General features: G+C 41.7%; 1 protein-coding gene across 4 annotated transcripts in view; it reads right to left on the minus strand.

Annotated features, from left to right (window-relative positions):
• Positions 1–21,024, minus strand: part of itpk1a (inositol-tetrakisphosphate 1-kinase a) — a 64,735-nt gene that overhangs the window by 36,100 nt on the left and 7,611 nt on the right. For 3 of the 4 annotated variants that reach the window (XM_055872444.1, XM_055872445.1, XM_055872443.1), the window contains one exon: positions 18,667–18,691. In XM_055872444.1, coding sequence (XP_055728419.1) covers positions 18,667–18,691 — 25 coding nt within the window. Of the gene's footprint in view, positions 1–12,379; positions 12,577–18,666; positions 18,692–21,024 lie in introns of all 4 variants that reach the window. The other variant, XM_055872446.1, reaches the window with a different exon arrangement.

Genomic DNA, 21,024 nt, shown 5'->3' on the forward strand with positions numbered 1-21,024 from the left:
TTCGCCTGGAATAGCTAACTAACCAATCCAGCGCTGTAGAAGCAGTGTTTATTATGCTCTTGCCCGGGAAAATATTGACGATCTGAAGTTCCAATGTGGGAATTGTTTGCTTGCGGAGGATTACATGCTTGGTGGCTATTCTTGGCAAGCAAATTCTAATTCTGTGTTAACTTACGGGGAAAACGCAAACTGGAACTCTCGTTCTCAACTCGTGGCGACAAACCGCTCGGGCCTGATGGATGTATCCCTACCTTGTCATCAGTCCCTATCTGAATGGCCTGTGCTACCGGAACTTGCCTACCAAGGAAGTCTCCTCCATCTGCTTCTCCATTGCGTAGTGGAGTAGACGGAGAACAGCAAGAAGATTGTTCCAATCAGGGCTGGTTCCATGTTACAAGTTGTGTAAACCGAAGGCAACGGCATGCTGCTAAGCGGACTGGAGTGTCTGCTAGACGTTCTGAGCAGATTGACATGTGGAATAGCGTCGCCGCACTGCTGCCTGATCTACCTGCGCCTTCGTCGCTGGGACTGCCTGTGTCCAACTACGCGGACTCCAGCAGCAGTTTAGTTGTCAAATTCCACTTCTTTCCCTCTCTCCGGATCTGACTGGGTACTGCCTGCTCTGGGAGGTCTGGACCTATCACTGGGAGCAGCAGACGAATGCTATCCTGCTTCTCGTGGGCCTGTGAAATGTTCCACAAATTGTGGGAGGAATGGGCGGATTTCCCCATCCCCTTCTCCAGCCGTCGTATTGGGCAGTTCGAATGGTAAGAAATTACTCAGTCCCGGGAGCAAAAACGTCATGCTATCCAGGAGCACAGGACATCAATAAGCTGCCCCCAAATATTTTAAACCTGCATCAGCAAACAGTCTATCATAATGACATTGAATCTCACATGAACTACAAAGGGCAGCTCAGACCATTTGGGGCTGGCTTTACTGTCTAAGGCACTGCATCTCAGTGCAAGAGGCGTCACTACCGTCACTGGTTCGATTCAAGGCTTCAACACATCCGGCCGTGATTGTGCGCCACCCTATGGGACTCCCAATTGGCCCAGCGTCATCCGGGTTTGGCCAGGGTAGGCCGTCATTGTAAACAAGAATTTGTTCTTCACTGACTTACCTTGTTAAAAAGTAAAAAAATGTATTACAAAAATAAATAATAATTGGGTCTCTGCTTGACACAAACAACCGCCCCATAATATCTGGCCCTGTGCCCTCCCTAAATCGTGGCATTGAACATTTCAGCAGACTTTTAGCCCTCCATAACTGGCTACGAGACTATTGCAGCTGTAACATTGATTGACAATTTTGATCCCTTCTGGAAACAAAGCTCGTTTGATAAAGGAGGAAGGGATCCACCCAAATAATTTGGGTTCCTGAATCCTTTCACAGCATTAAAAGGCTGCATTGAGACAAAGATTTATTAATGACCCAATCCCAGCTCAGTTAATCCTTACTAGTTGGGGAACCCTGCCTTAAAGTAATAATAAAATATTTTATATAGCACTTTATTACATAAGGAATCTCAAATACGTAGACTTACTCCGCAAACTATAATCTGCAAGACATTTGGGGCTGGCTTTACTGTAGCAACACTCAAAATTGTGAATTGAAAAGCAACAGTTGGACAATGGATTAAAATACTTGAGCTGTGAAATGTTTTTAATCTAATCAGATATTGACTGAGTTACAGCACATAAAACAATGTACTGGCAGACAAATAATGGAGTTCAGGTAATGGTGAGAATTCATGTATTACATTTATTGTAAAATGCAAGTTTCTTGTAATGCACTCATACATTTTAGTATATTAGTTTTTATACTTTGTGATAAAAATCAAGAAAACTGTGCCTCAATTTCATTTATGCTGGATTTATTTGCATACATTAATATAAAGCGGATGCACAGGGCTGCAACCACCAAAAACCTGCTTGGTCTAGGCCTACCTGCGTCATCTAGACTGCCTTAATTTCCGTTGTTCACTTGCATAATTCAACAAGTGTGTCAAGAAAGGGATATTCACACGATTGCAGATCTAAACGCTTGGCTCTAGATTACACCCACCTATACTTACATCCCTATAATCCAAGTGTTCCTTTTCGGAAGTTGCTTTCATTCAATGCATCTAATTTGTAAACATTAACTGTACTAATCTAAAAACTTTTTTTTTTTTACAATTGTAGAAAAAAAAAATCCACCCACCAAAATCAAGTTATTTCTTGTGATGCAAGTGTTGAGACCGTGCTTTAAATTCCAGACGAAGCACAATGTATTCCATTGAGCTCATTTACCGGCCTCGCATCAAGGGGCCTCATGAGCTGGGCATAATACAAAAATACTAGTAACATATACAGTACCAGTCAAAAGTTGACACCTACTCATTCAAGACTTATTATTTTTACTATTTTCTACATTTTAGAATAATAGCGAAGACATCAAAACTATGAACACATATGGAATCATGTAGTAACCCCCCCCCCAAAAAGTGTTAAATCAAAATATATTATTTGAGATTCTTCAAAGTAGCCACCATTGTCCTTGACAGCTTTGCACATTCTCTCAACCAGCTTCATGAGGTAGTCACCTGGAATGCTTTTCGAACAGTCTTGAAGGAGTTCCCACAAATGCTGAGCACTTGTTGGCTGATTTTCCTTCACTCTGTGGTCCAACTCATCCCAAACGATCTCAATTGGGTTGAGGCCAGGTCATCTCATGCAGCACTCCATCACTCTTCTTGGTCAAATAGCCATTACACGGCCTGGGGTGTGTTGGATTTATTGTCCTATTGAAAAACAAATGATAGTGGGACTAAGCACAAACCAGATGGGGAGGCGTATCGCTGCAGAATGCTGCGGTAGCCATGTCGGTTCCTTGAATTCTAAATACATCACTGACAGTGTCACCAGCAAAGCACCCCCACACACTCATACCTCCATGCTTCACTGTGGGAACCACACATGCGGAGATCATCCGCTCACCACCTCTGTGTCTCAGAAAGACAACGGATGGAATGAAAAATGTCACATTTGGACTCATCAGACCAAAAGGACAGGATTTTCAGTCTAATGTCCATTGCTTGTGTTTCTTGGCCCATGCAAGTCTTTTCTTATTGGTGTCCTTTAGTAGTGGTTTCTTTGCAGCAAGTCGGCATTTTCCGGATTGACTGACCTTCACGTCTTAAAGTAATGGACTGTTGTTTGGCTTGCTTATTTGAGCTGTTCTTGCATTAATATGGACCTGGTCTTTTACAAAATAGGGCCACCTTCTGTATACCAACCCTACCTTGTCTCAACCCAACTGATTGGCTCAAACACATTGAGGAAAGAAATGCCACAAATGTACTTAAGGCACACCTGTTAATTGAAATGTATTCCAGGTGACTAGCTCATGAAGCTGGTTGAGAGAATGCCAAGAGTGTCCAAAGCTGTCATCAAGGCAAAGGGTGGCTACTTTGAACAATCTAAAATATATTTAGATTTGTTTAACATGTGTTATTTCATAGTTTGTTTTCACTATTATTCAACAATGTAGAAAAAAAAGTTAAACCCTTGAATGAGTAAGTGTCCAACCATTTGAATGGTACTGTATAAATACTAATAATTTCTCAACTTGAGGCCCCCCTCTGCATGCTTCGCTCGAGGACCCACAACCCTACACACAAAACGACCCACTGTCGTGGGCTTGCTCAGCGCATCACTCTTATTCGGTCTTGCCTCAGCAGGTTGGTTCAGCAGCAGCAAAATCTGCGGGAAGATTCAACGTAGAAAAGAAAATGGAGAGGAAGGGGGCATTTTGCCTGGCCACTGTGCCCAGGTTAGTGGTGTAAAGTCTGGTTTGCTTGCTGTTTGTGGTTTTAGGCTGGGTTTCTGTAGAGCACTTTGCGATATCAGCTGATGTAAGAAGGGCTATATAAATAAATTTGTAGCATTTAATTTGTACTTTTACTCAAGTATGTCAATGGAGTACTCTTCCACCACTGTACTTAAGAACATTTTAAACCAGATTACCAGTAAAATACTACTTAAAAGTAAAAAAAGTGACTTTCACAAGAGTAATTTTCTATTAGGGTATTGTGAACCATCCAGAGGGGCGGGGACACTCCGGGAATCCCCGAAAGCATCCCTTATTACCGGCGCAAGGAAAAAGACGAGGCTATTACGCATGACAAAAAAAAAGAGAATGGAGAAAGGAACAGGCAAAGAAATAAGGAGGAACATAGAACAGAACATTGAAAGACCAAGAACAGCTTAAATGAAGAATTTATGAGTGATTCCCGGTGCAGCGAGCCAAAGCCAAGATTAGCCACAAAAGACCATTTAATTAGGTGATTATGGACAGTATCTTCGGTTTGTAAGTGAAGTGCTCTGTATTGAGGTAGGATTTTGTTAACCCTTTCTTGATCACAGTTCCTTCATTTTTACTCAAGACAATTGAAGAATTTTTCCACCACTGCCAGGTTAGTGAGGCCACATTGACAATGAAAAAGGCCTTCAAAAAAGTTAATTAGGCCATACAAACACCTTCAGAAAGTATTCACACCTTTTCCACATAGTTGTGTTACAGACTGAATTTAAAATGGATTAAATTGAGACGGTCACTGGCCTACACACACAACAACCCATAATGTCAAAGTGGAATAATGTTTTTTTTAAATGTTAAATTAAAAAGCTGAAATGTCTTGAGTCAATAAGTATTCAACCCCTTTGCTATGGTAAACCTAAATATAAATAAAAAAGCAGACATTGAATATACCTTTGAGCATGGTAAAGTTACTAATTACACTTTGGATGGTGTATCACTACAAAGATACAAGTGTCCTTCCTAACTCTGTTGCCGGAGAAGAAGGAAACCACTCTGGGATTTCACCATGAGGCCAATTGTGACTTTAAAACAGAGTTTAATGGCTGTGATAGGAGAAAACATTGTAGTTACTCCACAATACGAACTGAATTGACAGAGCGAAAAGGAAGCCTGTCCAAAATAAAAATATTCCAAAACATGCATTCTGTTTGCAACAAGGCACTAAAAGTAATACTGCAAATCCAATACATTGAGTACCACCCCATATTTTCAGGCATAGTGGTGGCTGCATCATGTTATTGTACAATCCAGGTGTGCAAAGCTCTTTCCGGCTTACCCAGAAAGACTCACTGCTGTAGCCACTGTCAAAAGGTGATTCTATCACGCATTGACTCAGGGGTATGAATACTTCTGTAATTGATATGCCCTCTGTCTGAGGCCTCCAAATCACTAAGTCCGCCCATAACATAACGACTGCGGAAACATTTGTAATGACAACAGAGTCATATTAAAGTGACAAGTGGATTTTGCACCTCTCAAAGACAGGAAATAGGTGGCTGAAAAGGAGAGTTCAGGTGGGTGGGGCATGCGTTGCGACACTCACAATGGGTTCCCATAGGAGAACCCATTTTTGGTTCCAGGTACAACCCTCTGTGGAAAGAGTTCTACCAGAAACCAAAAATAGTTCTTCCAAGGGTTCTCCTATGGGAACCGAAGAACCGTTTAGGTAGCATCTTTTTTTTTATAAGTGTAATTTACTGTTGCCTGATGGAATACTCTAAGCACAAAGGGTCCAACAAAAACCCACGGAAAAAAACAAGACTCACGTTAAAAGTGAAGAAAGTAAGTATTAGACCAAGCCTAATTGAGCAGTGTTCTATAGCTACCACTAACGCAACAAGTTGATCATTAACAAATATTTATTTAGTCTCGAGACAGCCGACCTATGACTGGGTGTTCCCCGCCCAAGGATGACATGTAACAAGGAATCTACTCAAAGTCCACTCCTACTTCAATACAATAATGTGGATTTGTTCAAATGGTTTTCTAGTATCTTGGTAGCATTAAGACCATTGTTAGTTCCCACGTAAGGTGTATCGGTAGCGTCCGAACAATAGTTGCACTAAAACATAGTAGGCCAAGTCTCGTTTTGCGAATGATAGGCTACTTCAACAAAAATGGGATAAACAATTGTTAACATTTAGTCACAATCATTGTTAAAAAACAAATCCAGGCTGAGAGGACAGAGAAAAGTGCTTCTTCTTTCTTAGTGCTCACAGGTGTCTTATCAGCTGAACTGTCTGGCAGACGGTAAACAGCTGGAGGGAAGCCGTAAAGCCATTACAAATCGGTACATTATGTTAAAGTTGCGGGCACTAAAACAGTTTTTACAACAGGTTTGGTGGTTGTGACAAGCCATCACTAGAAGACGCATTGCAGTGATTATTTGGCCAGTACTGCAGAGCAACCTAACTTTTTATTGCATGTAACTGTAGGTATAAAATTACCCATTGCAAGACTGGGGTGAAGATAGTCATGAGAGTGGCAGAGCTGGGGATCAAACTCCGGTCTCCTAGAGGAACGTGTGGTCTGGAGTTGGAAGCAGCGCTACTGCCAGACCAAACGTATAAAATACATCTTAATCCTGTTCACGTCCATAGATAAAACTCAACCCTAGGTGGTTGGCATCACAATCAATGTACACAACTGTACTCAAATTGCTTAGATTAAAAATGTTCTGACATTTTTATGTCTATGCACACGTGACTGTGCTCGTTTATTTGTTGATGCACATTTAAATTTGTCTGTGCATGCGAGTGTGACAGGTGCGTTTGCGTAGATGCGGCAGGTCCCAGAGAGAGCTTATACAAAGTGGTTCCATAGCCTTTCACATCTACCTTCTTCAAACAAAAGACATGCTGACTTTTTTTACTGTTCCCAGGACATCTTTTCAAAATGGACAGACTTCAAATGTATGCACATCGCAAGATCAAATTTATCATGTATAAAATGCTGGCCAGGCCAATATTTTGGCTACCCTGACTATGCCCCCATACTTTAGGATGACAATGCCCCCATCCACAGGACACAAATGGTCACTGAATGGTTTAATGAGCATGAAAACAAAAATGTCCACCATATGCAATGGTCATCTCAGTCACCAAATCTCAACCCAATTGAACACTTATGGGAGATTCTTGAGCAGCGTCTGAGACTGCGTTTTCCACCATCAACAAAACACCAAATTGAATTTCTCGTGGCAGAATGGTGTCGCATCCCTCCAATAGAGTTCCAGACACTTGTAGAATCTATGCCAAGGTGCATTGAAGCTGTTCTGGCTCAACTCCCTAGACACTATGTTAGTGTTTCCTTTATTTTGGCAGTTACCTGTACTTCATCAGTTTAACACAGAACCATGTCATTGTGATAAAGTGGTCTTGTAAATGTTGCAAATTACAAGCAAAAGTCAAATTTACACACCTGTAATGTGCAAACAGGATAACAGAAGCCCAAGATAAAAAAAAAGTATAATAATATTGGTGAGACTTGGGCCCAATTCTGTATAAGGATTGCATGCGAGCAGTAGTGTGAACACACGTAAACACTGTGTATGCACCATTTATTTTACGTAGGAGTTTACCCACCTATTGAGGAAAAATACATCTAAAATATAGGGAGCGTTACTTTACTCACAGCAAATGGTGATCCGCGTTTTAACCCACCTATTTTTTAACACCTAGTGATTCATAAAAATAAATTCTGTATTATGTGAAACACAACACTGTTCGCCCCAGGGCCTTGATCATTTTTATTCTGTTAACAAAACGGAGGCGAGGAGCATCCAGCAGTGTGATAAATTACTTTGTTGTAATATCCCAAACAGACGTGGCAGTTTCACCATTAAGGATTCAAGCATTACATGTACCTTGTATAATGCCTGTGATCATTAGACAAGGGCTGCATCACATAATCCACATGGAACATTCAGAAAGAAATATTATATAGAACAGACGTGAATGACACTTAGATTAAGCAATCATGCCAGCTCTTAAATCGTGACGTCTAATACATTATAATATTTTGGTGGGTGCTTATACATGTGCGTATTATATGCATGTGTGAACTGGACATTTGATTTTGCATATCCCAACTCCCCCTGATACACCCTCAGAGTGGGGTCACGGCCAGGGTCAGCCTGGAGCAATTAGGGTTAAGTGCCTTGCTTATAGCGCTGAGTGATTAACTGTAATGTTATTTTTCAGTTTTAAAACTCATTGACGACGTCAGTTGAAATAAATTTTGTTTGTTCCCCCCCCCCCATGAGCTCAACACACATTTTCTCACTGCAGTTTATCTAGAGATCAGTCAGATCAAGCCCGAACAGTTCGATGTATACTGAACAAAAATGCTACAATTTTAAAAGTTGAGTTACAGTTCATAAAGGAAAATCTGTCATTTGAAATACATTCATTGGGCCCTAATCTATGGATTTCACATGACTGGGAATACAGATTTGCATCTGTTGGTCATATATCATTAAAAAAAGGTAGGGGCATGGATCAGAAAACCAGTATGTATGTGGTGTGATCCCCTTTCGCCTCATGCAACGCGACATCTCCTTAGCATTGAGTTGATCAGGCAGTTGATTGTGCCCTGTGGAATGTTGTCCCACTCCCCTTCAATGGCTGTGCGAAGTTGCTGGATATTGGGAGGAACTGGAAAAAGCTGTCACATGTCAATCCCAATGTCTGGTGAGCATGCAAGCCAGGGAAAAACTGGGACATTTTCAGCTTCAGGAATTGTGTACATATCCTTGTGACATGGGGATTGACATCATCATGCTGAAACATGAGGTGAAGGCCGCAGATAAATGGCATGACAATGGGCCTCAGGATCTTGTCACGGTATCTCTGTGCATTCAAATTGCCATCAATAAAATGCAATTGTGTTTGTTGTCCGTAGCTTATGCCTGCCCGTACCGTAACCCCACAACGTCAGCAAACTGTTCACCCACACGACGCCATACACATGGTCTGCGGATGCGAGGCCGGTTGGACTTACTGCTAAAACAACGTTGGAGGCGGCTTATGGTTGAGAAATAACCATTCTATTACCTGGCAACAGCTCTGATGGACATTCTGGCAGTAGGCATGGAAATTGCACACTCCCTCAAAACTTAAGTCATCTGTGGCGTGACAAAACTGCACATAGTGCATTCGGAGAGTATTCAGACCCCTTGACTTTTTCAAAATTGTTACTTTACAGCCTTACTCTAAAACATATTAAATTGTTGCCCCCAATCTTCACACTTTTATACCCCATAAAGACAAAGTAAAAACAGGTTTTTAGAAAGTAAAAAAAAAAAATCATGTTCTAAAATATCACATATACAAACACGGCTTCTGAGTGGCGCAAAGGTCTAAGGCACTGCATCTCAGTGCAAGAGGCGTCACTACAGTCCCTGGTTCAAATCCAGGCTGTATCACATCCGGTGATTGGGAGTCGCATAGGGCGGTGCACAATTGGCCCAGCGTCGTCTCGGTTTGGCCGGGGTAGGCCGTCAATGTAAATAACAATTTGTTCTTAACTCACTTGCCTAGTTAAATAAAAATATATTCAGACCCATTACTCAGTACTTTGTTGAAGCACCTTTGGCAGAGATTGCAGCCTTGGGTATGACGTTGCAAGCTTGGCATACCTGTATTTGGAGGGTTTCTCCCATTCTTCTCTGCATACTCCCTCAGGCTTTTGTCAGGTTGGATGGGGAGCGTCGCTTCACAGTTATTTTCAGGTCTACCCAGAGATGTTTGATCAGGTTCAAGTCCGGGCTCTGGCTGGGCCACTCAAGAACATTCAGAGACTTGTCCCGAAGTCACTCATGTGTTGTCTTGGCTGTGTGCCTAGGGTTGTTGTCCAGTTGGAAAGTGAACTGTCGACCAAGTCAGAGGTCCTGAGTGCTCTGGAGCAGGTTTTCATCAAGGATCTTTCTGTACTTTGCTCCGTTAATCTTTCCTTTGAACCTAGGTAGTCTCCAAGTCCCTGCCGCTGAAAAACATTCCCACAACATTATGCTGCCACCACCATGCTTCACCGTAGGTACGGTGCCAGGTTTCCTCCAAATGTGAGACTTGGTATTCTTGCCAAAGAGTTTTATCTTGGTTTAATGAGACCAGAGAAACTTGTTTCTCATGGCGTGAGAGTAATTTACAAACAGGCTGTCATGTGCCTTTTACTGAGGGGTGGCTTCCGTCTGGCCACTCTACCAGAAAGGCCTAATTGGTGGAGTGCTGCAGAGATGGTTGTCCTTCTGGAAGGTTCTCCCGTCTCCACAGAGGAACTCTGGAGCTCTGTCAGAGTGACCATTGGGTTTTTGGTCACCTCCCTGACCAAGGCCCTTCTCCCCCGATTGCTAAGTTTGGCCAGGCAGCCAGCTCTAGGAAGAGTTTTGGTGGTTTCAAACTTCCATTTAAGAATGATGGAGGCCACTGTGTTCTTGGGGACCTTCAATGCTGCAGAAATGCTTTGGTACCCTTCCCCAGATCTGTGCATCGACACAATCCTGTCTCAGAGCTCTACGGACAACTCATTCAACCTCATGGCTTGGTTTTTGCTCTGACATGCACTGTCAACTGTGGGACCTTATATAGACAGGTGTGCCTTTCCAAACCAACAGAATTTACCACGGGTGTACTCCAATCAAGTTGTAGAAACATCAAGGAAGATCAACGGAAACAGGATGCACCTGAGCTTAATTGCGAGTCTCATAGCAAAGGGTCTGAATACTTACGTAAATAAGAAACCCGTTTTTGATTTGTAATACATGTACAAAAATGTATAAAAACCTGTTTTTGAGTTTTAATTATGGGATATTGTGTAGATTGATGAAGGACATTATTTTATTAAATAAGGCTGTAACGTAACAAAATGTGGAAAAAGTGAAGAGGTCTAAATACTTCCCGAATGCACCGTACTTGTCTGAAGACAGAACACTCAAGTGGGATGGAGCAGTTGCTTTGCAAAGTATCTCTACCTGAAAATACATGACCTAAGATAGTTCATATTCAGCAGTCATAAAAGTATGCCTTATTTACTTTGAAGAACAAGTAAAAATAGCAATTTTGTCAGACAGCATAGGCAGCAGCTATTTAAAGATTAGATGACTTGGAATTAAATAAAAAGTAATAGGCCTACACCACTGAAATACTTTAAAGTAATGTGAATAAATGGTTAATAAGTGATAAGCAGTAATGCGCAGTCAATACCATAATGGGACATGTATTAATTGTTTTCTGTCGTTACAGCATTAAACCCACATAATATTTTTTTAGACATATGCATTATCGAAACCATGATTTTTAAAATACTAAAAACAGACCCCAAAAAGCTCTCAAATCGCTCAGCACTACTTGCTCGAGGGCACAGACAGATTTTACTCGCCGTTTCGAACTAGCACCCTTTCGGTTACTGGCCCAACATTGACTACTAGGCTACCTGCCGCCCTACAATGTTCAGTTTGTGTCCCCTTCGAGACCAGGGGCATTTAAACATGCAATTGTATACAAATATGAACATGTTATATTATGTAGTACTCATGAAGCTAATTTTTATTGGGAACTTATACAAGATTTAACCACATTCTGAATAGCAAATTCTAAATAATTAGGGAAGAGGGTACAATTTGGGACAAAGCCAGTGTGTTGTGGAATTGGAGAGGTTCTAACCTCTGCTTAAACCCTCCAAGACACTAGTGACTTCCGCTCTGCTCCAAATATATAAAACGATAGCACTCACTTCAAGCACATCGTAAGCTTTAAGAATAGTTTTTTCTAGAGCTGCCTCGGTACAATTCTATGTCCCCAGTGTTTCCCAGCTTGGTCGTTAGACACAAACCCATCCCCCCACCCGGCCATTCCACATTTGGTTTACTCCAACACTTGATTCAACTAGTCTTCAAGCATCTGATTAGTTAAAGCAACTAGGCTGGTGATTGAATATCTAAACCAAGTGTAGAATGGGCAGGGGCCCCAAAAAGAGAGACTAACAGTCATACACTTTACGTACAGGTGGACCCGGGAATCAAACCCACTATCCTGCCATTGCAAGCGCCATGCTCTGCCAACTGATCTAAAGAGGACCAGCTCTCTAATCTCTCAATCATTCATTCCAGGAGCCACACAGATAATATTTAACTCCCTAATGTTGTTCACTGCAGAAGTAGGATCTGCTTTCCCCAACTAATCTTTACCTTAACCCCTAGCATGTAAAAATGACCTGGGATCAAAGTGTCGTGCCCCCCCCCCCCCCCCAAAACACTTCAGCTGCGCTTGATTGAGCTTTCCTGACCCCAATGGAACTAATTGAATAGTCCATCAATCGGTCTTAAAATCCACCCTGTATCTGTGCTTGGGGGCAATGTGGGTAGCAAGATGGCTCTGACAAAGGTTTGTTCCTCACTTTGAGCCCTTAAAAAAAAGTTTCCTATGTATTATTTCTGACATTGTTAGCCGAGAAAATCTTAAATGTTTTTACATACAGCCGGGAAGAACTATTGGCTCTAAGAGCGACGTCAACTTACCAAAGTTACGACCAGGAATAGGACTTTGCCGAAGCGGATCCTTTGTTCAGACCACCACCCAGGACATTGGATCTAATCCCAGAGGCCGAGCCAAACAACGTCGGGGGAGAAGGGGTAGACGGAGCGGCCTCCTGGTCAGACTTCGGAGGCGTGCACACCAACCGCTTCCGAGTATATTACTCGCCGATGTCCAATCTCTAGACGACAAGGTGGATGAAATTAGGGCACGAGTTGCCTTCGAGAGACAGAGATTGTAACATTTGCTGTTTCACGGCAACATGGCTCACTCGGGATATATTGTCGGAGTGGGTACAGCCACCGGGTTCCTTCATGGGTAAACATCTCTGGGAAGAAGGGCGGGGGTGCATGCTTCATGATTGACGACTCATGGTGTAATCATAACAACATACAGGAACTCAAGTCCTTTTGTTCACCTGACCTAGAATTCCTTAAATCAAATGCCGACCGCATTATCTACCAAGAGAATTCTCTTCGATTAGTCACAGCCGTGTATAACCCCCCCAAGCAGATACCACGACAGCCCTCAAGGAACTTCACTGGACTATGTAAACCATATATCCTGAGGCTGCATTTATTGTTGCCTGGGATTTTAACAAAGCTAATTTGAGAAAAAGGCTCCCTAAATTCTATCAGTACAATGACTGTAGCATGCGTGCAGGCAATACACTGGACCACTACTACTCTAACTTCCGCGATGCATACAAGGCCCTCCCCCACCCTCCCTTCGGCAAATTTGACCACGACTCCATTTTGCTCCTACAGGCAGAAACTCAAAACAGGATGTACCCGCGACTAGAACCATTCAACGCTGGTCTGTTTAATCGGAATCCACGCTTCAAGATTGTTTTGATTATGCGGACTGGGAAATGTTCCCGGGAAGCCTCAGAGAATATCACTGATTTGTGCATTGGAGAGGTTGTACCCCCTTTGACTATTAAAACCTACCCTAACCAGAAACCGTGGATAGATGGCGGCATTTGCGCAAAACTGAAAGCGCGAACCACCACATTCCACATGGAAAGATGACTAGGAATATGGCCGAATATTAAACAGTAGTTATTCCTGCCGCAAGGTAATCAAACAAGCAAAATGTCGGTTTCAGGACAAAGTCGCAATTCAACTGCCCAGACACGAGACGTATGTGGCAGGGTCTACAGGCAATTACAGACTACAAAAAGAAAACAAACCACGTCAGACACTGACGTCTTGCTTTCAGACAAACTAAACACCTTTGCCCGCTTTGAGTGTAATACAATGCCACCGACGGGGCCCGCTAACAAGGACTGCGGGCTCCCCCTCTCCGTGGCCGACTTAAGTCATTTAAATGTGTTAACACCTGCAAAGCTGCTGGCCCAGACGGCATCCCTAGCCTCGTACTCAGAGCATGCGCAGACGACAACAGTAGTGGGCTTGATTACCAACAACGACGAGACAGCCTACAGGGAGGAGTTGAGGGCACTCAGAGTGTGGTGTCAGGAAAACAACCTCTCACTCAACGTCAACAAAACAAAGGAGATGATCGTGGACTTCAGGAAACAGCAGAGGGAGCACCCCCCTATCCACAGACGGGACAGTAGTGGAGAAGGTGGTAAGTTAAGTTCCTCGGCGCACACATCACGGACAAACTGAAATTGTCCACCCACACAGACCGTGTGGTGAAGGCGCAACAGCGCCTCTTCAACCTCAGGAGACTGAAGAAATTTGGCTTGTTACCTAAACCCACAAACCTTTACAGATGCACAATTGAGAGCATCCTGTCGGGCTGTATCACTGCCTGGAACGGCAACTGCACCGCCCTCAACCGCAAGGCTCTCCAGAGGATGGTGCGGTCTGCACAACACATCACCAGGGGGAAACTACCTGCCCTCCAGGACACCTACAGCCCCCAATGTCAGAGGAAGGCCAAAAAGATCAAGTACAACAAATCACATTTTATTTGTCACATGCGCCGAATACAACAGGTGTAGACCTTACAGTGAAATGCTTACCACCCGAGCCACTGCCTGTTCACCCAGAAGATGAGGTCAGTACAGGTGCAGCAAAGCTGGGACAGAGACTGAATAACAGCTTCCATCTCAAGGCCATCAGACTGTTAAACAGCCATCACTAACACAGAAGCTGCTGCCTACACAGACTCAAATCATTAGCCACTTTAATAAATGAATAACTAGTTTAATAACTAATTTCATTTGTATATACTGTATTTTATACCATTTATTGTATCTTGGCTATGCCACTTGGCCATCACACATCCATATACTTATATGTACATATTCCATCCCTTTACGTGTGTATTAGGTAGTTGTGAAATTGTTAGATATTACTGCACTGTCGGATCTAGAAGCACAAGCATTTCACTACACTCGCATTAACATCTGCTAACCATGTGTATGTGACCAATAACATTTTATTTGATGTCTACCAAAACCAGATGAAGACTGCAATGTTCCTCTTACAGTAAGCTAAAATGATTTGACCTACCAATATGATCCAATTCACATTTTTACCCTTCCTTGCAGTTTGCGTCAACGATGAGAAATTCTATTTCAGATTATATGGCATATCCCCAGAGTCTTTGCAACTAGAAAAGGTTATTCAACTTTCCACACAGGCCTCCATTTTGAAAACCGACTATAAATGTTACATCATACGCCTGACCTTCCTGAAATCTTCCATCTGTAGTTTCACTTTCGGCAACAATTATTATTATTTTTTTAATTAGTTTTGACTTGGCAGGACAGAGGGTCGTCACAAATGTACAGCAAACAATGTCTTCAGTATGTGTGTTTTTTGGTGTGCGTGTGTAGGAACTTCAATTGTGTGATTGATCGTATAGATTAACTTGAAGCGCCGTTACATCATTGCAGTCAGCGTAATGGTATCAGGGGCTGTATGTATCAAGTGTGTCAGTAGTAGTGCTGATCTAGGATCAGGTCCCCCTTGTCCATGTAATCTTATACATTGTGATCTAAGAAAGGCAAAACTGAATCAAAACAGATCCTTTCAACAAAAATGTGCATGGTAACACCAAGGGAGAATAGTCATGCACGGAGAAACAGATGCGCTGATTGCGCTCTATCCAATCATACAGCATAATCTACAGAGAGAGACAGACCTGCCCACATTATGCAGAGCCTCAGAATTGTTTGCATAAGACACACCTCGCCAATGTTGTTGAAAGAACCCTTGACCTAAACTTTTATCGAGCGGCCACTTGCTGATGTGATTGAGTGTGATCACAAGTCTGACACTTTTTAGCAAAATTATGATTGAAACGATACACCCTTGCATCACAAATGCCACCTGTCAATATTCCATATTTCAAATGCCATTCATGAGCATTGTGTCCCGCCGCGACCTGTCTTGTAATATAATTTGCTTTAGACAATGGTGGTTACTCTGCGTCGCGGCTATGATCACATCACAGCCATGACAAATTTCATAACACATAGCCTCATGTATTATTGCTTTAATGAAACACTGCCAGACAGATGCACACTACGGTAATATTTAAAAACTGCACCAAAGCACTTTACTCACCAGTGACTTGAAAGTTGATTTCGCTAAAGTGGCCTGCCTGCTCAATGTGTTAATAGCTAGCTTCATAGAGAGATGGAACTAGCTAGTGATTGTGGGCACTGAAACAGCATGTATACTTTATATGCAATGTTTGACAGCTTGCTGAAGTTAGACATGTTCTCATAAAATCAGTCCTGAGCGCAGCAGCAGCTGACTGGATACTCTCCGCACTGCACTACTAGCTTTCTTCCAAACGTTTTTTTTTTTTTTTTTTTACTTGAGAAATACCGCAAAAAGCCTTAGCGCAGCGTGAATGTTTTTGCCCTAGCACTACACAGCTGATAAAAATCTAAGCTTGATGATTAGTTGAATCTGCTGTGTAGCGCTCAGGTAAAAACCTAAAATGTGCCCCCTTTGGGGTCCCAAGGACCGAATTTGGGAAACCCTGCCTTAGCAAGATGTAAAATTGAGTGATTAAGACTTCCTTGGCGAAAAATCAAGAAATCTAATTGATTTTGAAGTTATTTGGACTATTGAGGGTGAAATGTTGCTCGTAATTTAAGAGGGATTGAATTCCTTAAATACTAGAATGGTCATGATGGTCATTCTGACAATGATATCTATTGCGTAAATATTCCATAAATAGCAAAATGAATAAATGTGTTAAAATAAGTAATAAACCTCAGGACACCAAATGTAAATCAGTAAAAATGTTCTCATTTTTCCTGCAGTCTGAACAGCCATAAAGTGCATGAAATCTGACATTTCAAGCCATCTTCTGGCCATGCGACTTGCCTGAATGGTCAAATCTGGTTTATTTGCCTTTAAGTGCTGTTATTTAGCATATCTTGTTGCTTGCTAGCTACTCTGACAAGAACAGGTGGTAGGTAGCTAACTAGCTTGTTAATTGTTGACAAACGAATGAGTGAATGTGCTAGAAAGCTAAACGGCTACCTAGCTAGCTGCGGCTCGCCAAATAGGACTTGCTTTGGAAGTTGGATAATCTTATCTTTGAGGCTTTAAATGTGTTAGACTGATTTTGAACATTCAAAGCAACTGGGAAAGGTCCATGGCAGGCATTATTGTTGCCTTACCTTGCTACATAACTTGAGTGATATGAAGCGTGAGCGCCAATCAGCCTACACCACTGCGCACACCCCCGTCATTACTATGATAACTAGCGTAGCCATGACAGAAAGTGACTGCCGTCTGAACACACACAGATCTGATGTTAAGTTACAGGTGACCACGTTTGGTCAGTATTCCATAACGATTTTGAGCATTAATGCCTTCAGTGTGAACAAGGCTTAAGACAGTTGCCTTCCCAGCTAATGTCCCATCCAAACTACACCTAAACTATATTAAAACCAATTTCAATGTGAGATTGACTCATCGTCATATACATATAGATGTGGCCTTAAGACAAGATGATATTGGCAATGGGTGAAAATATGATAAATTGTCAAAGTGAGAATTAAGAGACTCCTAACCAGTGCAGCGTGACTTGACATAAGGAATCAGCAATAGACATTTCGGGAAAAATACCCTTTCTATTTTATTCTGTTATACTGTATGTGTTGACTGGTAGGGCAGAGGAATAAGCGTATGATGTCTGCTAAAGTTAATTTCATTGGCATGGCACAGGCAAAGTCTATTAAGCACAGATAAAAACTCAACACGCTATTCTGTTCTTTTTAAATACATAGCCTTAGTATCATGTTTATGACCCTTGTAATTGTGTATATTAAATGGATTTATTAAACTGGTGGCTATTGATACCCATTTTGACAGGCATGGCTCTGATGTAGAAATGCTCAGAAAGTTGTCTTATGATATTGTTACGTTCTAATGGAATGATATTGTTACGTTCTAATGGACACTAGAGAAGCTTAACCAAGTTTAATTCTTCCCAAAGGGTCGTTACAGCTGTAATTCAGACCAAGACATGGCTTCCCCCGTGGTGGTGTTCATACCCCACTTTGGGTGGAGTCTCCTGATCTCTAAACATTGCATCATTCTTGCTAAGCAGGGAACTAAGTGATACGAGCCTTCAACAGTTTCTCCCCTTATCAGTACTGTTACATGTGATTGTTTTCCCTGCACTCAGCCCCTCCCAAGCTTCATTATGGCACCCCTCATGTCTCCTTTGTAACTAATGTTCCTATACTCTGAGTATAAATGTTTAAAATTTACCCCAGAATCCAACAATATTTCTCAAAATACTGCTAGTGTAAAATACACATATTTAGGAAAAGTCAGGGACTGGTGGGTTCAAGGTTAAAATTACAAAATTGAAAACAGTCAGATTAACCATCTTGGCAGTTCTAGTGTTAATGAGGTAGCAGAAAAGTACATGCAGAATTTGTGAGTTAAGCTCACCCCCCCCCCCCCCCCCCCTTTAACCTCTACACCATCACTAACTCTACCTACATGTACATATTACCTCGACTAACCTGTGCCCCCGCACATTGAATCTGTAACGGTATCCCCTGTATAATGCCTCGCTACTGTTATTTTAATCTTAACACTTATTTTTCATAACACTTGTTTTTCTTAAAACTGCATTGTTGGTTAAGGGCTTGTAAGTAAGCATTTCACTTTAAGGTTGTATTCAGCGCATGTGACAAATAAAATTGGCTTGAGTTAGGTGTGGTTCCCCATATCAGAACTGTATCTTGCATTGAAGGACAAGAAAACATCAGTATGACTGGTGTGAGGTTAGGATAAACAGTTTAAAAGAAACTTACCTGAACCATTTCTATGCCTCGTTTCCTAAGGGAAAAGGAGAAAAGGAATCCTCATTACAAATTCGTGGCAATAGAGAATACATCAGATAAGTCCTTTTAACATGTCTACTATGAGATAGCTGGCCGATACCCTCTCACATTGACAAGACAGATGGGGATATAATAAAAAGTTTATTTTAAATTAAAACTTGCATGACAAACCAGCCGTAACACTGAATATCCTCCTCCATTTAAAACAAATGGAAGCACAGGTGTGTGCTATTAGCAAGACTTGCAAGCAGTCAACTGAAAATTAAAGGGAAATTCCACTTAATGTAAAAGTCAAACCAGTATTGGTTGAGCTGATTGGAAAAGATAAATTAACTGGATTTACATGTGATAATGAATTGACAAACACAGTCAAACTACAGTGAAGGCTACTCCTTCACACATTTTTCTGAGAACCTGCTTCAGAGTGAAAATGATCTTAGACTGGGGCAAAGATTTACATTCCAACAGAACAATGACCAAGCATACAGCCAAAGCAACGCTGGAATGGCTTCAGAACAAGAATGTTATAACGTCCTTGAGTGGCCCAGCCAAAACCTGTGGAAAGACTTGAAGATTCCAGTTGACCGCTGCTCCGCATCTAACGTAACAGAGGTTGAGAAAATCGGCACAGAAGAAAATCCCCAAATCCAGATTGGTATGTTTGTTTCAGCTTTGCACAAGACTCAAAAGATATAATCACCGCCAAAGGGTCTTTTGCAAAGTAATGACTCAGGATTGTGAATATTTGTAAATTAAATATGCATTTAATTTTTAATAAAAATTTACCAAATAACTTTAAACATTTTCACTTTATCATTATGGGGTAATGTGTAGATGGGTGGGGGGAAATAAAAATAGATTTCATCCATTTTGAATTTGGCCTGTAACATTTTGCTAGGTTGCTTCTGGCATTATACAAAATGAGCAGCATCCTATTCTGACAGTCAAAGTACCTAAATATAAAAAAATTAAAAGTTTAGGGGACACCTCAACCACAGGTGTCTTTATGACTGACAAATTCCATGAGAAGCCCTTCTCCAATAAATCCACAAAGCTATGACAATGGAATAAATGTCTGGTTAAATAACCAGGAAATGAATTGTATTCAGTGCACACCAATTTAAAACGGTCAATGAATTAGTTAAATTGGAATGAAATGCCCAAATTGACTAGAATAGAAATGAGTGTAAAACACACAGCAATGTATTGAGTACAGAGCATCATGCTACAAATACTAAAGCCTCAAAACCAAACAATCAGCACCTAGCATTAGCATCCATGCGAGTTGTCTGATGCTTCTTCATTGCACTGTCAAGCAAGGTGTTAAGCTTTTACTGAATATGCTCTTGGCTAGATCTGTATTATTGACGTAATAGATATGTAATAGTCTCAAATTATATTTTACAACATGACAATTGGGACATGCTTTTATTTAGGTCAGGGATGGGCAACAGTTCTCAGGGGCCAATTTATGTCACTTTTTCCACTTTTTAAACACACCAGACTCCAATAATCAACTAAATCATGATCTTCAGTTTTGAATGCAGTTAGATTCAAATCAGCTGCGTTTATTAAGGATGGGGAAAAAGTGTGATCCCACTCCGGCCCCCGATGACTGAACAGGTTTCCAGGCAAGATCTTGGTCAGCCCAAGAAGACTCATCAGGCAGTGGGTTTAGCGTGGAATGGTTTGGTCCATCCACAAAAACAGCTAGGGACAGCAGGGCCCCGCACATTCAGTACGCCAGGGCACTGCACATTCAGTACGCCAGGGCACTGCACATTCAGTAAGCCAGGGCACTGCACATTCAGTACGCCAGGGCACTGCACATTCAGTACGCCAGGGCACTGCACATTCAGTACGCCAGGGCACTATGTTGTGGAACATTCAAATATACATATATGGTGTAGAACAGACATGCCGCTGATAACTAGACTAAAGACTCATGTGAACTCAATTTGTAGCAATTTTAACGCCAACTTACAGGAAGTTGCACCCTCTTGAAAGCAATGAGTGTTGGTTTACATTTACAAACATTGGAGAAAAACAATGTTATATTTTGGGTTCTCATGGGGTGTGACAGTAGAACTAATTCATGAGGCATTTATAAAAGTTATAGTGCACTCAAAGTATTCAAACCCCTTGACTTTTTCCACATTGTGACAGCCTTATTCTAAAATTGATTAAATTCCCCCCCCTTCCATCTACACACACAATATCCAATGACAAAGCGAAAACAGGTTTAGAAAATGTTTGCAAAAGTAATAAAATAGATACCTTTTTACCTAAGTATTCAGACCATTTGCTATGAGACTTGAAATTGAGCTC

The sequence above is a fragment of the Salvelinus fontinalis genome, chromosome 20 (assembly GCF_029448725.1).
Source record: "Salvelinus fontinalis isolate EN_2023a chromosome 20, ASM2944872v1, whole genome shotgun sequence".
In the NCBI taxonomy this organism is placed as follows: Eukaryota; Metazoa; Chordata; class Actinopteri; order Salmoniformes; family Salmonidae; genus Salvelinus; species Salvelinus fontinalis.